At 43.4% G+C, this 17,595-nt stretch overlaps 1 protein-coding gene across 2 annotated transcripts in view; it reads left to right on the top strand.

The window, feature by feature from the left end:
* The window catches only part of LOC139751591 (protein turtle homolog B-like), a 900,734-nt gene that overhangs the window by 656,704 nt on the left and 226,435 nt on the right, over window positions 1-17,595 (top strand). For both annotated transcript variants that reach the window (XM_071667192.1, XM_071667193.1), the window contains one exon: window positions 4,352-4,612. In XM_071667192.1, coding sequence (XP_071523293.1) covers window positions 4,352-4,612 — 261 coding nt within the window. The remainder of the gene's footprint in view (window positions 1-4,351; window positions 4,613-17,595) is intronic.

Below are 17,595 nucleotides of genomic sequence, written 5' to 3'. Positions count from 1 at the left end.
CTTATACTATATTTATGTTGCTTAAGTCAGCATGAAGATTCTTATCGGTCTGCCCAAAATAAAACATATCAAAAATCTTACAAGGTATTCTGTAAACACAGCCCATTGAATTTTCTGGTGAGTTTTTGATTAGAATATTCTTAATAATATTGGTATTGCTGAAGGCTATACTCACATCAGAGGCTCCGAGTAGATGGGAACTAAGTAGCAGAACTAAAAGATTCTTAGTAACATGGGGAAGGTTTGGGGTTAACTCTATGATACGATTGCTTTGCTAGATTAAGAGACATATTATCTCGGATACTTTACCTTGGATCCAGTATTATATATCTCCTCAAACTCTTTATCAATAAGTTTTTGGACAGAAATGTTGATTGTTCAATTCTGTCATTTTGAGTAATAGTGAACGTGTGAACGGACATTAGTGGGTTTTCTGTAAATGGTGGACTTAATCATATTGTATCAAGCCAATCATATCGTATCAAGCGATCTAAAATGTTAACATACAAGCAGTTTCTACTTCTACAGTGAATTTGATAGAAGGTACTAAATTGTTGAGCTAGGGGAGGAGAAATGTTTATTAATCCTCACTTGTTGGTCAGACACAAAGAGCATCATCTAAATACTTAATCCAGATTGCCTCAGAGGGTAGAATTTCTCTTAGTAATTTTCTTTCAAAATTTACCATTTATATATAAAATTACTAAACACTGGTGAAAGAGGGTTACTCATCGCCATTTAAAGTTCTGAGCATGATATTCCCCATTAAATTAAGATTATTGTTTTTTTATACACAAATTTATAAGTTTAAGATACACATAATTTGAAACAAGTATATCAAGATTATTCAAAGTACTCGGAAGATATTATAATAGGTCATTAACAGGAACTTTTGTGAACAGGAGGTAACATCAAAACTCACAATCCTAAAATAGAATTACGCTGGTAGATTATTAAGTGCAGTAACAAAAGTTACATTGTTCATAATATTAGACTTTGCTGTATTACCCACCAGTGGGCTTAATGAAGAAGCTAACCATTATGATAACTTATAGGTGATTGAGCACTCTTAAACTCACTATGGGTCTTGCTGGATATTTTGGCTTATGTGTTTTGACAAGTCCCCATATATATGGCAATGAAAGGGGCATTGGTGAAAAACTTTTGATGAGAGAACCATTTCTCTTTCAGTAACTTCTTCAGTTGTCTGTAAAGTGAGAATGAACAGTTTTGAGTGGATATCTAGTGTTGCATAATCACATGATAGTTATTAAAGATGATTCATTTTTGGACAGCTAATCATCTTTGTCCACGATCACAACTTTACTATCCTTATCTGCTTTGGTTATGTATAGTTCACTATCTACCTTCAAATTTCTAAGAGCACTAATGAATCGTATTGGACAGCTTGGAGCAACTGGCTTTGACATATTTCCATACAATATACCTTTACAACGCATGTGAAAATTTACACAAACATTTCTCCCCTTGCTTAACCATTTGATACCTTTATAGAACTTACGGTGTAAGTATAGAATGCTTGTGTGTTACCATTTCTATATTGCTTGATTAATAGGGTCGGCAACATGTTCAAGTGTAGCATTAATAGAAAAACCACCAATGTTCGTTCATATACTCATCATTAATCATTAAACATGACAAAATTAGATATTCAACATTATTGTCGATTGTCTTTAGGGCATTACTTACATGCATTCTAGAATTTTTTGCAGAAGAGTTTGAAAAGATATATACTATTGGATTCAAGTGAAAGTATCCCAGATCTTTCATTGATAGATATCTTGCTTTGGCAATGAAATCATTTCATAAAGTTAACCCCAAACCTCCCAGTGATACCGAGAATCTTTTAGTTTTCTTCGTTTATTGATGATTTTACTTTAGTTCCCCACGTACTCGAAACCCTGAATGTGAATGTATCCTTCAGCAGTACCAATTCATCCTTCAGCAATACCAATACTATTAAGAATTTTCTAATCAAAAACTCACCTGAAAATTCTTGGGGTTGTGTTTGCAGAATACCTTGTAAAAGCTGTAATATGTTTTATACTGGGCAGAGCGGTAGGGGTCTGTCTCTCTGTTAGACTTAAGCAACATAAATACTGTATAATAACAGGACACGCTTCTACTGCCTCGTTTATTCACATCAGAGGACATGATCATTGTATTGATTAGGCTGTTGCTGCTTCAATTATAACCTCTAGCTCCTTGATCAAGAGAAATTTTATTGAAATATCCCTTATTGAATATTAAATCAAAAACACATTGTCTATAAAACAAAGGTTTGAAATGTGGCAGACATTCTTCCCGTCAACTGACTTCATGGTGGAAAAAAATCGTTAGCTAATGTTAGACCAAGTGGTGAACCCATCATTACACCATCCGGTTGTTTAGATATAACAACATTGAACAAAAAGAAACATGAACTGTGTTTGCATCGCTAAATAGGAGGGTGAAAGGAATGCACGGAATGGGAGTGAATGGGAACGATGCGGTATGCCGGGGTCGACGTGCTGTTGGTGGTTTGAACCAGGGCATGTGAAGCGTCTGTGGAAAGGGAGCTGTGGTTTCGATGCATTACACATGACAGCTGGAGACTGAGTGTAAACGAATGTGGCCTTTTTGTCTCTTCTTAGCGCCGCCTCGCTGGAGGGTGGGGGGGAGAGAATGGTAGTTCGTGTGTGGTGGGGTGGCGACGGGAAGAGATGAAGGCATCAAGTATGGGTATGTACATGTGTATATATGTATATGTCTGTGTATGTGTGTGTGGGGGGGCGTTTATGTGTATACATGTGTATGTGGGTAGGTTGGGCCATTCTTCGTCTGTTTCCTTGCGCTACCTCGCTAATGCGGGAGTTAAGTATAATAAGAATTATATATATATATATATATATATATATATATATATATATATATATATATATATATATATATATATATATATATATATATATTACAGGCTCTAATGATGGTATATATGATTATCGAAACGGAAGCCAAAAGTTCACATCAAGGCGAGCCTTAATGAAAAGATATAGAGAATTATGAAACGGAAAAAGAAAAGACAAGGGAAAATATTCACGAATTATGGAGGAAGTGAAAAACCTGCCTCTTAAAATGCGCCAGGTCTTAGTTGTTGGAAAAGACAGTAGAAAGTAGAGTGTTCCAAATCTTCGACGTCTAGGAAAAGAAGTAGATATCAAAGCGGCCCACCTTTGAGTTTCCGATGGCCACTCAGTGATCATATGACGTGGCAGTGTTGCGTGGTCTAGCTACAATTAGATAAACAAAAAATTTGAACGTTGTTCCGGTCGGTGGGGTGGCTGAAGCCCTACATATCCAGGAATGGAGCACTTTATTCCTCTCCAACACACACAAAAAAAGATACAGCTTAATCTTGCATTCAGTTCTTTTTCATCTTCGCTGCACTCTTTGCATAGTATCTGGCAAACACGAGCATTTGATTATTTCAAATAGAGTTTTTATGGGCAAGTTTCCTACTGTATTAGTGTCTGTAAAGCAAAATTGGTATCAAATTCCATAATAAGTTGAGTTAGTCCTGGGAAGTTGTTGTGACGCGGTAATACTGTAAGGTTTTTCAGTACTGTAAGGTTCCTTGGCTACTGAGTTGAAAAGTATCTTTCTGGCGCAGGTTTGTCAATGGAGGTCGTGGGTTACTTTGAGGACGGTGAATCTCATGAATTTTGCTGATTTCAGCATCAAGAAATTCTGGACTGCAAGTGCGCTGTTCACACACTAACACTGAGATGAACACAGATTATTTTACTTTATCGTGGTGAGCTCAGGCGAAGTGTGTGTATATATGAGCAGACATTTGTAGGTTTTCCAGAGATGCTGGACCTGAACTGGTTCAAAAGTCTGTGCACCTTTCTTGGATGATTGTGGTGCACATACATATGATGAATGTGTGTGTGTGTGTGTGTGTGTGTGTGTGTGTGTGTGTGTGTGTGTGTCTGTCTGTCTATACGCCCACAAAACGTTATCTTGGTGTTATAAAAATTTTGCTCCACAGCAGCATAGTATCCCCCCGCCCCCAACACACACACACACACACACACACACACATTTCAGTAAAGAAAAGAAAAATTCTTTTTATATTGTGGAGAAAGAGGAAGACATGGTGAGCCGGGAGACGTGTTGTGTCGGCCGCGCCCTGAGCGTAATGTTAGTTCAGTGTCGTGTGTTGACGCTACGCCGCCCGCTCTCCTCCTCCAGGGACCTTGGCCTGTAGATTAGCAAGGCTGCTCCTTTGATGTGTTTCTTGACGTATAATGTTTCATCCATTCACCGGTGTGGTCGTCTTCCTCGACAGGTTCGCCTTCGCCGAGGGTCCTCTGGTTCTTGGAGGGTCGCCTCATCGACAGCCAAATGGATGACCACCTGCAGGATAACATGCTCCACCCGGGGCCCAACAATGTGCTCCTGCAGGGGCCCGTGGGCCCGCCCATCCGAGCCAATACGCTCAGTATGGGGCCCTTCACTCGCAGGGACCTCAAGAAGTTGGTGACGTGCGAGGTCACCAACACCAACCTGACCTCGCCCCTGACCGCCGCCGTCATGATCGACATGAACCGTGAGTAACACTGAGCAAATTGGTAGTTGTCTTGGGGGGTTAATCGTGGATCGGGCGGGAGTGAGCATAACTTACATCATACCGGACCAATGAGCGACCATACGAAACCTCTACATGTTTACTGATGAACCAGCATCGTCAATGGCTTTCATTTCGCTCTGGAAACGGATATATGACACAATGTGTAACACGAAATGTCAACAAGTTATATTAAGAATGCTGATTTTTAGTCACTTTCTTGAGAATTCCAGTAAGTTGTTCTCGTTTTCTAAGGACCTGTCTATGTCACGCTGCTTCTTGATGATTCATTGAAGGCGGTTTTTTTTGTGTGTGTTTGTTTGTGTGTGTGTGTTTGTGTGTGTGTGTGTGTGTGTGTGTGTCTGTGTGTATGTGTGTGTGTGTCTGTGTGTGTGTGAGAAGGTGGCGCCTTGCTACATTAGAGGCTTTTTATATGTTCGTTTTTTTTCTTTAGTTTTTTATCTTCTGTAGCATCATTATAATTTGTGGGTGAGGGAGGAAAGGGGAGTCGGTATGTGGGGAGGGAAGGGGAAGAGAGTCACTATGTTGGGTAGGGAGGGGAGGGGACTCATTATGTGAGGTTGAGGGAGGGGAAGGGAGTCATTATGTGGGGGAGGGAGCAAACATCTGTGTGTGTGTGTGTGTAAGAGAGAGAGAGAGAGAGAGAGAGAGAGAGAGAGAGAGAGAGAGAGAGAGAGAGTGAGAGAGAGAGAGAGAGAGAGAGAGAGTTCTGAGCCAGATTGAGGAGGGTGTTTCAGAAGTCTCACTCGCTCAACTCGACACCACTTGAAAAAGTTGAAAGGTTCTTTCATGTTTTATACTTCATTTGTGTTTGGCGATGGACTGAAAAAGGGATACGGAAACACAGGTGACAAGCACAACAACACAGTGCTTTACTGGGTAATATACAGAGATGATATAACCCAGAGCAAGATGCTACTGATCTTGATGAGAAGGTGAGGTCAGGTAAGGCAAGGTGAAGTGTTGGAGAGGTTGGCATATGGCAAGAATCCCACAGTGCTGGTGAGGGTGCAGGAGGTGAAGCAGGCGATAAGACTATAGAGTCTCGTAGAGGTTCTGCAGGAGAGAGAGAGAGATATGGTTCATGCCACGGTCTTTATTAATGATGCCGGATACAGAGAGTAATGGCAATGTCCCACGTCAAATATGAGGCAGAACAGAGACCTTCCAGGAAGACGAAGTGATCAAGAGACACACCAAGTAGACTTCTGATGACAGGGAAGGTACCCCCGAGGGCTCGCTCCTTCAGTTTGGAGTCACATGGCAGAGACATCAGTGTGGTGCACTTGTCGAAGGCAGGTCGACTGCTTGACTGGTTCGCCCCTCCCTGGGTGTACGAGGGTGGCCAAATTCAGACCATAAGAGCAGTCCATGTGAGATGAAGCTGGTGGCCCTTTCGAGATTATATAACCCTCTAGATTGGTCAGAGACTAGATAGAAGACGTGGGCACACGATTGCTGATTGGCTGGTGAGGAGGGTAGGGCGTCGTTGATTGGCTGGTAAGGAGGGTAGGGCGTCGTTCATTGGCTGGTAAGGAGGGTAGGGCGTCGTTGATTGGCTGAGACCTTAGGAATGCAGAGATTCCGACACTGAAGTCGAAAGTTGCTGACTCCCACCTCACTTCTGTTGCTGTTTGACCTTGGTATAAAGCCACCAAGCCGAGGGCAGCCGCTGTTCCTCGGGCAGAGATTAGGTCACAGCGTAAGCCACCAGGATTATTACAGCTGTTTCTCGGAGAGAGAAGTTATTTCCGTTGCATAATGCCATAATTGTGGTGGGTGGTCGTGGCGGCCAGTGACTGATGCGGTCGTCCAACACTGGGAAATGAGTGTTATGGTAACATGACATCATAAGATGTCGCTGGCCCGTTCTCCACATCATGAACCTTGATAACTTGTGAGAGTGTTGGGTAAGTGTAGTTTTATGCGAGAGCATTGCTTTATAAGAATGTGGGAGCATGATTTCTTGTTTTTAAGTCGGTCATGAGAGGGGTAACAGACCATGATTTCTGGTATAGAGATCATGAGAGCGTAATGGGTCATGAGTTTTGTCAAGAGGGGTAAGATGGAGAGAGAGAGAGAGAGAGAGAGAGAGAGAGAGAGAGAGAGAGAGAGAGAGAGGTCATCAATTTTGTCAAAAGGGTCATGAGACGTCTGGGGCAAGATTTTTCCCTAAACATGTTATAAGAAGTTGCTGGGTCATACAAAATTAATCTTTCTCGACTTGTTGACAATTTGCTCGGGAGCTGTGATCACAACCACTCAGCTGAGCCATGATCAGTATACAAGCCACCACGACCTCACTCTCCTCCGTAGGATATCTTTGATTTTCCACCCAGTTCTGTGTCTCATTTTTGCTATACTATTATTTTTTTATGTTAGCTGAGACGGCATGGGCAACTGAGGCCCTAATCAATGCTATCCTATTAAAGCTATATATATATATATATATATATATATATATATATATATATATATATATATATATATATATATATATATATATATATATACATATATGTATATATATATATCTTGCTGCAGAGTAAGTGCAGACTTCAAGGTGCCTGGTCTGCATTAGCAAATTGAATGTTATTCATCCTATTCTCTGGGGTGACCTGACTCTCCCCTGAGTCATGGTGACCTGACTGGCTTCCTTGTGTCACGGTGACGTGATACACTCACCTGTGTGCTGGTGACCTGACTGGCTTCCTTGCGTCATTGTGACCTGATACACTCACCTGTGTGCTGGTGACCTGACTGGCTTCCTTGTGTCATAGTGACCTGATACACTCACCTGTGTGCTGGTGACCTGACTGGCTTCCTTGCGTCATTGTGACCTGATACACTCACCTGTGTGCTGGTGACCTGACTGGCTTCCTTGCGTCATTGTGACCTGATACACTCACCTGTGTGCTGGTGACCTGACTGGCTTCCTTGTGTCATAGTGACCTGATACACTCACCTGTGTGCTGGTGACCTGACTGGCTTCCTTGTGTCATAGTGACCTGATACACTCACCTGTGTGCTGGTGACCTGACTGGCGCCTCCGTGTGAACCCGCACGGCTGGCACCTGAGTGCAAAGGTCGTTCCTCCTTGTGAGGTGGTGACCTGACAGGCTCCCGGTAGGATCATAGCTCCTGGTGAGGGCGACAGCTGTAATGCTGACACATGCATGGAGGGGAGGGGGGGAAGACATCAGGCAGGGACGTGAATGTTGCTCAGCAGGTCCTCTCCCCCATTGACGCCTCGAACCTCACCTCACGTCTCTCTTTCTTCATTACCTCCTTGTGGTGGGTCTTTGCCCCCCACCTTCTTCCCTCCGAGGCGCCGTTACCACTCTTTATCCTCCCCTTCCTGCTCCTCCTCTTTCGTCACGTCCTTGGTTCTTTCTCGCTGATTTCTTTTTCCCCCCCCTTTTGACTGCCAATCTTGTTGTTTGACTCGCAGGTTGAAGATGAAAATGTAAGTGTACCGGAGGTGTAGACAAAGACTGGGGTTCTGCGAACGGGAATCACTTCCATTCAGATCAGAAGAACACATACGCAACCGACTGGCATATATCTGTATTGTCTTTACGAATGCATCATTACTTGTCAGTTATTTACCTGTTTCTTTTATATCAGTATGGCTTACATGTCAGATGTAATAGCTACTAATACAGTGGACTACAGTGTCTCTATCAGAAAACTACAAAATGAACCTCCATCCCATTCAAGACGAACACAAAGGTTGTGTGGATTAAAGTCGCTTGGTATCTTACACTGGTGGTCCTGACCAGGCCAGGGTCCACCACAGTGGTGGCCCTCACCAGGCCAGGGTCTATCACAGTGGTGGCCCTCACCAGGCCAGGGTTTAAACCGATGGTGAAGCTACATTAATTGGTCTCTTGTTGGACACGCATGACATTATCCGTTTTTCATGTAAATAGAGTTTGACTCGGTTTTATATTACTGCTACATGTTATATATATATATATATATATATATATATATATATATATATATATATATATATATATATATATATATATTCTTCTTTAACACTTGTTCACTGTTCCTCAAGCTAGCAAGATAGCGTCAGTAGCAGACGAAGAAAAGGCCTCAGTCACACGTTCATTGCCCAACTGTCATGTATAATGCACCATAAGGACAGTCTCTCCTATCCTCATCCATGTCCCACACACTTTTCCGTGGTCTACCCCGGTTGTTTTGTATGCCCTGGTTCAATCCGTTGACAGCACGACGCTCCCTGTAAACCACATCTCTCAAATTTACTCTTTCGAATGTACGCGTTCCGCCCTCTTACTTTTTCCGGCTCCTAACGCTCAAAATGTTTTGCTCTCCATCCTTTCATCTCCAATTTGATATTTCTTTCCTTGTCCCCTCCACTTTCGACTCGTCCATCCTCTTTGTCACCCTCTCCTTACTCATTGACTGCATGTGTCCAAACCATTCCAGCACGCTCTCTTCAGCTCTCTCAAACGTACTTTTCTTATTGCCGCACATTTAATCTCCACTTTCTCCTCTCCTTAATTTCTCCCAAACTCAGACACCAAGTTCTGCAGTTTCTCACTCGAATCTGTCACCAGTGCTGTGTCATCAGCAAAGAACAACTGGCTCATTCCCCAGGCCTCCTTTTCTCCTACATAATGCACACTCGCCCCTCTCTCTAAGATGCTTGCATTCACCTCCCTCACCACCCCTATCCATAAACGAATTAAACAACCATGGTGCCATCATACATCCCGGGCGCACACCCACCTTCTCTTGGAATGAGTCACCCTCTCCACTACTCACTCGCACACGTGCCTTAATCTTTTGATACAAACTCATAACTGCTTCTAATAGCTTTCCTCCCACACTACGTATTCGTAACAACTTCCACAAAGCATCTTTACTGATCCTATCCTAATCTTTACTGATGCTATCCTAATCTTTACTGATCCTATCCTATGCTTTCTTCAGATCCATAAGTGTCACATACAAATGTTTCTGTATCTCTTAAGTCTTTCTCACACACGTTCTTTAAAGCGAACGTTTGATCCACATATCCTCTGCCACTTCTGAAACTTCTTTGTTCATCCCTAGTCTGCTGGTCGTGTATGCCACCACACTCTCATACAACTTATCAGACGCACTCAACAAACGTATACCTATGTAGCACAAACACTTCTTTGTCCCACATGCCTTTATGCAGCGGTACTGTACATGCATTCTGCCAATCCTCGGGTATACACATTAACCATGTACTGAAAATCCTGATTATCAAATCATCAATACTGTCACCCCTTTCTTATGAAATTCAGCTGTGAACCCATTCCAACCGCCTTGCCACATGTCATTTCAACTTTATTTCGTCACCCCCAGCACACACTTCTCACCTGCCCACCTCCAATCTTCCTCATGCCACACACTTCGCTCGCACATGCCAGCACTGCTTCCCTAAATACATCCCATTCCAAACCATTCCTTTGGCTTCGTTTACTCTCATCTTTTTGAATTCAAAACTCAATATCTCCTGGTATTTGTTCACACAAGTCTATTTTCTAAGCTCGCTCACAATCACCACCCTCTTTTCACCCAAATCATTTCCTCTTTTCCGAAAACCATTATAAATCTTCACCCTTGCCTCTCCCAGGTCATAATGGTCAGACATCCCTCTCAACACATTCACAACCAAGAGTCTCTCCTACTAATCTATATATTCCTATGCAGTATGTCCCACTTTTTAAACTAGGTATTCCCAGTCACCAGCCCTTTTTCATCATGCGACAACATACACAGTTCACCATATAATTTCACCTTGGTGAATACCCCATGCCCCACAGTTACAACTCCCAGCTGCCTTGTAATTCACTTTCACAATTAAATCGCCCATCTCTTACACCCGTTCTCTTGCATCAAGAACTCGTGACATACTCAGTCAGCTGCTACCTAAACGCTCGCCTCTCTTCATCGTCTTCCTCTTGGCCAGGTGGGTTATCACTAACACTCCACCATCTCTCGTTCTTCACTCTCATTTAGACCCGCATCTGTCCGAGACTCACTTCCTCAACACTAATCACACTACGACATTCCTAAACGATTGATCCGCCTTACCCTTTACACACACACACACACACACACACACACACACACAAACACACACACACACACACACACACACACACACACACACATATATATATATATATATATATATATATATATATATATATATATATATATATATATATATATATATATATATATATATCCACAGGAAATAGTAAGGCAAAGACACCAAGCTTTCACCTGTATCCCAGGACAGCTTCAGGGCAACTCTTGATGAATAGACAAAAGCTTGGTGTGTCAGCGGACCCATGTCCTGTGGGTGTAATGGATTTATCGTCCATGTTACAAATGCGAGTAATTTGATATATATATATATATATATATATATATATATATATATATATATATATAGAGAGAGAGAGAGAGAGAGAGAGAGAGAGAGAGAGAGAGAGAGAGAGCAGTAGCCAGTCAAGAGTACCATGGGAGCCCAAAAGTCATGGCCTCAGTAAGACCCCTTCATAATGACACTAATGGTCCAATTATACCAAGGGGAGGGGGGGCGGTCCAGGCTCCCCATGATCACTCAGCTTCCTGTAAGCTAAGGAAAAGCCGTTAACATTCTTACATTTAATACCTGAATTTACAGACGGGGATGAAAGTGATGTGTCATAGTTAAGAGTCATGTAGGAACTCCATAAAACACCCTGACACACAAATGGTCACAACACTGCAGGGCAGTATGAGTCACAATACGTGGGTGAAAATTGGTATGACACTCTAGTCACATATTGACGCCTGTTATAATAACACCAGTAACTACTAGCTGGGTAAGTCAGAATAATTGCGGCCACACGACATCACAATGATAGGCTACTACCTAACATTTCAAGCTTACAGTCGTTCTTGCCACTTACGAGATGATGTAGTACTCCACTACAAGGTCTCTCGTATCAGAGGTCAGTTTCATGGCGTTATCAACTCGTCTGTAGACTGGCCGTGTCCTTGTCTCCGTGCGTATGCCGGCGACCGTGCTCTAGCAACGGACCGTGTTCCCCAAGTACGGCCCGTCCGTCTGTGCATTTTAACTGCTCGCAGTGGCGTACCGCTCCCGCTGGGTCGAGCGCGCTCCATGTAACATCCTTCGTACGACTCCCCTTTTGCCTCTCCCCATAGCTAGAACTCTCCCTTCCCCAGCCGGAACCCTGTTAAAATACCGGCCATCAGTACCCACTGGAGGCACATTGTAACGGCTCGTTACCCACGCAGGGAGTGACCCTGACATTGTGACAATGACTCTCCACGAGTGTTTGGGAGCAGCGTAACGGGTGTGTCAGCAGCTTCCATGCAAGATACAGGTATTAATAGTGGGTGATTTGATGGCGAAGGTGGGTAATGTGGCATTTAAGTGAATGACTATGGGGGTGAGGGAGGCAGTGTTATAGATGGAATGGTAAACAACTTGTGGAGTTCTCTGCTGAAAAAGGACTGGTGAATGGGAATTTCTGGTTTAAAAGAGGGACGTGCACAAGTATATGTATGTAAGTACGAAAGATAAGAAGCGGGAATTATTGATTATATACTGATTGTTTGGCGAGTAAAAAAGAGACTATTGGATATGAATATTCTCGTAGGGGCAATTGGTGGGATGTTTAATCGCTATCTAGTGGAGTCGAGGGTGAAGATTTGTTAAGGTTTTAGGAAAAGATAAAACAGTATCGGTGAGAAGAGAGTGGTGAAAGTAAGTTCGCTTGGAAAAGACATGTGTGAAGAAATACCAGGAGAGATTGAGTGTAGAATGGCAAAAGGTGAGAGCAAATGAAGCGACTGGAGTAGGTGAGGAATGGGAGCTATTCAGGGAAGCAGGTCTGGCATGTGCAAGAGATGCATGTGGCATCTGACAGGTGGGAGATGGGCAGATTAATAGGGGTAGTGAGTGGCGGGAGGAAGAAGTAAAGTTGCTTGTGAAAGAGAAAAGAGAGGCGTTTAGGCAGCACTTACATGAAAGGAGTGCAGATTCTTGAGGGGACGCATTAGAGAAAACGGCAGGGAGTCTAGAGAAAGGTGCAGGGGTTGAAAAAGTGGGCAAATGAGAGTTGGGGTGAGCGAGTATCAGTTAACTTTAGGGAGAATAAAGTTGTTTTGGAAGGAGGTGAATAATGTTTTGGAAGGAGGTGAATAATGGGCAAAAAACAAAAGTACAAATGGGAACATCGTTGAAGGGAGCAATAGAGGTAGTGGTGACAGGTATTCATGAAGAGAGGTGATAAAGTGAGTATTTTGAAGGACTGTTGAATGTCTTTTGAGATAGGGTTGCAGATGTAGGGAGTTTGGTTGGGGTGATATGCGAAGTGAGTGTTATGAAAAGTGCTGTGGTGAAGAGAAAAGAGGTGGTGAAAGCCTTACGAAAGGTGAAATGTGGCAAGGCGGCTGGAGTGGGTGGTATTGCTGATGAATTTATCAAGACGGGGGTTAACTATGTTTTTGATTGGCTTGTTAGGATTTTTAAGGTATGTATGGATCATGGTTAGGTGCCTGAGGATTGGCAGAATGCATGTGTAGTGCCATTTTTATAAAGACATGGGAGATAAAGGTGAGTTTCTTACTACAAAGGTATACATTTGTTGAGTGCAACCGGTGAATTGTATGGAAAAGGTGAGAGAGTGAAGACATATAAAGAGCATCAGACTAGGGAGGAACAGTGAGGTTTCAGAATAGGTAGAGGATGTGTGGATCAGGTGTTTGCAGTGAAGAATGTGTGTGGTAAATACTTGGAGAAACGGATAGATTTGCAAGTGGCATTTATAGATCTTGAGAAAGCGTGTGGTAGAGAAGCTTAGTAGAGGTCTTAATATACAATGTGGGAGGAAAGTTGTTTGAAACAGTGAAGTTTTGTCAAGGTTTAAAGGCATGTGCGAGGAGGAAGAGAGGAGAGGAACGGTTCCAAGTAAAGGTTGGTCTGAGGCAGAGGTGTTTGATGTTACTATTGTTATTTGATCTGTTAATGGATATGGTGGCGATGGAGGTAAGTGCGAGTCTAGGAGAGAGGGGCGGCTATGTCTGTATGGGATGAGAGGGCTTGGTAAGTGAGTCATTTGTTGTATATTGATGATACAGCACTAGTGGTAAATTCAAGTGTGAAACTGCTGAAGTTAGTCAGTGAGTGTGGAAGGATGTGAAAAGAGGGAGTTGAGAGCAAATTTCTGTAAAAGCAAGGTTATTAGATTTAGTAGAATTGAGGGAAAAGTTAGTTGGGGTGTGAGTTTTAGTGGAGAAGAAATTGGAGTAAATGATGTGTTTTAGATACCTGGAAGTGAACATGGTGGTGAATGAAACCACGGAAGTGGAAGCGAGTCATAGGGTGGGTGAATGGGCGAATATTCTACTAACACTGGAGAATGTAGGGAGAGAGATCGTAATCTGAGAGGGCAAATATCGGTATGTTTGAAGATATAGTAGTACCAACATTATTGTATAGCTGCAAGGCATGGCCTGTAGATATGAATGTGTGGAGAATGATGGATGTGTTGGAAATGAAATATTTGAAAATAGTAAGGGGTTCGAGATGGTTTGGTCTAATAAGTCATGAAAGTGAAATAGCTAAGTCTGCCTCTAAAAAAAAGAATGGTTGTCTTGTCGAAACTTCTTTTCTTCTAAACAGTTGTTCCTTTTATACAAAGGATAGATTCGTCCTTGTATGGAGTACTGCTCTCACATCTCGGGTGGGTTTAGCTCTTCATCCTTACTTGACAGAGTTTAGTCGAAAACGGGCAAACTTCCAAACTTGACGCCCCTGCCCTACGCCGCAATGTTGGTTCACTTTCCCTCTTCTGTAGGTATTACTTTGGTTTGTGCTCCCGAGAGCTTGCTGCTTGTGTTCCCACACTGCTAGCTAGACCACGCCATACTCGGCAAGCTGCTGCGTCATTTGATTACTGTGTGGCCATCGGCAACTCAAGGGTGGGCCATTTTGATACCTGCTTCTTTCCCTTCACGTCGAAGCTCTGGAACAGTCTATCTGCTCATATCTTTCCCAATAACTATGATCTGGCGCATTTCAAAAGACAGGTTTTTCAATTCCTCCAAAATTCGAATATATTTTCCTGTGTCTTTTGTTTTTCCCTTTCATTATTTTCACTATATTTCAGTTAAGGCCCGGCCTTGATTTGGACTTTTATCCGTGAATGGAACCTTCAATATAGAAAAAAGAAAAGATGTGTGGTTATAAAGAGTGTGGGTAAGAGAGCTAGGGAGGGTGTGCTGAAATGATTTGCACGAGTAGAGAGAATGAGTGAGGTTATATGTGTCAGACGTAGAGGGAAAATGGAGAACGGGGAGATTAAATTGGAGATGGAAGGATGGGATGAAAAAGGTTTTGAGTGATTGGGGCATGAACATGCAGGATGGAGAGAGGCGCACACAGAAAGGAGTGAATTTGAACGATGTGGTATACAGGGTTCGACGTGCTGTCAGTGGACTGAACCAAGTCATATGAAGTAGCCGGGGAAACCATGGGAAGGCCTGTGGGGCCTGGTTGTGGACAAGGAGCTTTGGTTTAGGTGCATTACATATAATGTTTTGTTATATACTAAAAGCTTAGTTACATACTAGTTCACCCACCATGATCTACACACTGGTTCACCCACCATGGCCTCCACACTGATTCACCCACCATGGTCTCCACAATGGTTCATCCACCATGGTCCCCACTCTGGTTCACCCATCATGGTCTCCACACTGGTTCACTCACCATGGTCCCCGCACTGGTTCACCCATCATGGTCCCCACACTGGTTCACCCACCATGGTCCCCACACTGGTTCATTCAACATGGTCCCCACACTGTTTCACCCACCATGGTCTCCACACTGGTTCACCCACCATGGTCTCCACACTGGTTCACCCATCATGGTCTCCACAATGGTTCACCCACCATGGTCTCCACAATGGTTCACCCACCATGGTCTTCTCACTGGTTCACCCACCATGGTCTACGCAATGAGTGTAACGAACCATGACACAGCTTTCTTACAGTTGTCATAATTGTGCCCTTCAGTCAAATGATGTTATTATTCTTCCTGTTGAAGCTGAAGATAAAGATTCGTCTTTAGATTTTGTGTTGGTCTGAGACTACGATTATCCCTCCCGTCTTTTGGCTTTCATCCAGCGGGAGGTACGTCTTCCCTCTTGAGCAGGTGGATTTATGCTTCGGGTTTTGTTGTATACATATGTATGGCTGTGTGTGTACGTTGGCGACTTGTTTATCTTCTAAGGATAGAAGCTCGTGGTAGCTTGTCTTCCTGATAATCACACAAACCTGTATATATACCAGTTATATGTCCTCATAACTCAATTGGGACGAAGCTTTTTGGGATCAATCACACGCTTCTGTTGGGAACATCCGTGAGGAACGTTCCTCGGGGAGAGGCCTGTGGTAAAGCCTTGAGAAGAGTCCAAAGTAACAGCGGTATGGGACGGTCTCGAGGGGCAGCCCTGAGAGCGAGGCTTGGGGGCCTGGTAACCCCAGCATCCAGGAGGCAGGTCTCTCGGGCCGGCCCCCTGACAGGCCCTATTCATGTGGACAAGTGACTCAAAGACGTGCTCTCAGATGCTATTTAAACTAACCTTAAGGCTGAAGGCTGCAGCTTGGTCTGATAAGAGTACCGACTCTCACTGTAGAGTAGCATAGGGTTGCCGTCGGTGGGACCAGCGGGCTGTGGTTGTACCATCTCCGTCTCTGTACTCATGGTGTGGCAGGCAGCTCATGGCTGCCACCATGAGGGTTAATAGTCACCTGGCAACATGACCTCGTATGATTAACTAATTAATCTCTTATCTACTTGCTAGTATACACACATCCCACCACACACATCCTGTATGTCTACACACAGGTTCACAGATTAAACCCCCCCCCCCCAGCAGAAACACCCCAATAGACACATTTAAACATATACATCCCCATGTCCAAGTATACACACTTCATATATCCAAACACACACAACCAGGCACACGTTTCCTACATTCCTGTACGCATATTTCAAACACACAAACACTCATTTCAGCACATACAGAAAGCTTTTGCCGCAGACTCTACAAAAGGCTGATTAAGAACAACGGGCAACAGACAGGTATAAGGTATAAGAGGATTGTCCTTCTTGGAACTGAGAGCTGCCTAAGTGAAAACAAAGAGAGGATTGATATCACACAGCACTTAAACGCCGCAAGATAGTCCGTGGGGTTCCACATGGCTCGGTCTGAGGGCTACTCCTGTTCATAGTCAGTGTAAATGACTTGCCAGAAACGGTGTCATACCTGGATATATTTGCTGATGATTATCAAATTGTGGGAGGAGGAACGAGCCTACAGGACTGCAAAGATTAGCATTATTCTGGACAGATGTTAGGTGACGAGGATAAGACAGTGAAAAGAGTGATAAGAGGTACTTTTGTACGAAGTGTGAAAGGGACTTACAGGACGAAATGAGACCCAGCCTATCCCCCTGAACTAACGCTACATCAGGAAAGTTGTTATGGAGGTTACCTATCGACTGGCTTATCATCAAAACTGCTTTTAAGCACATGGACGTGATGTTCAGAGAGATATTTACAGCATACACTATACCTAAACAACAGTACGTTGCACTGGTTTGGTCACCCTAATGTCAGCGAGATAAGGATCCGTGCCTGGCGGCGCTGTAGCAAACAGAAGCAACAAAGCACTTCCCATTGATCTGCTGAAGAAGGTCCAGAGGAGGTCGACGAAGACCGTACCAGAAGCAAGGGGAACTAAGCTATAGTAGGAGCTGAAGAATGACCTTATTTTCGTAAATATTTTGCCAACCATCCCATATAGCCAATGACTCACACTACACCATATCTAAACTCACACATC

The sequence above is a fragment of the Panulirus ornatus genome, chromosome 11 (assembly GCF_036320965.1).
Source record: "Panulirus ornatus isolate Po-2019 chromosome 11, ASM3632096v1, whole genome shotgun sequence".
Lineage (NCBI taxonomy): Eukaryota > Metazoa > Arthropoda > Malacostraca > Decapoda > Palinuridae > Panulirus > Panulirus ornatus.
This window is presented reverse-complemented; position numbering and strand designations above follow the sequence as displayed.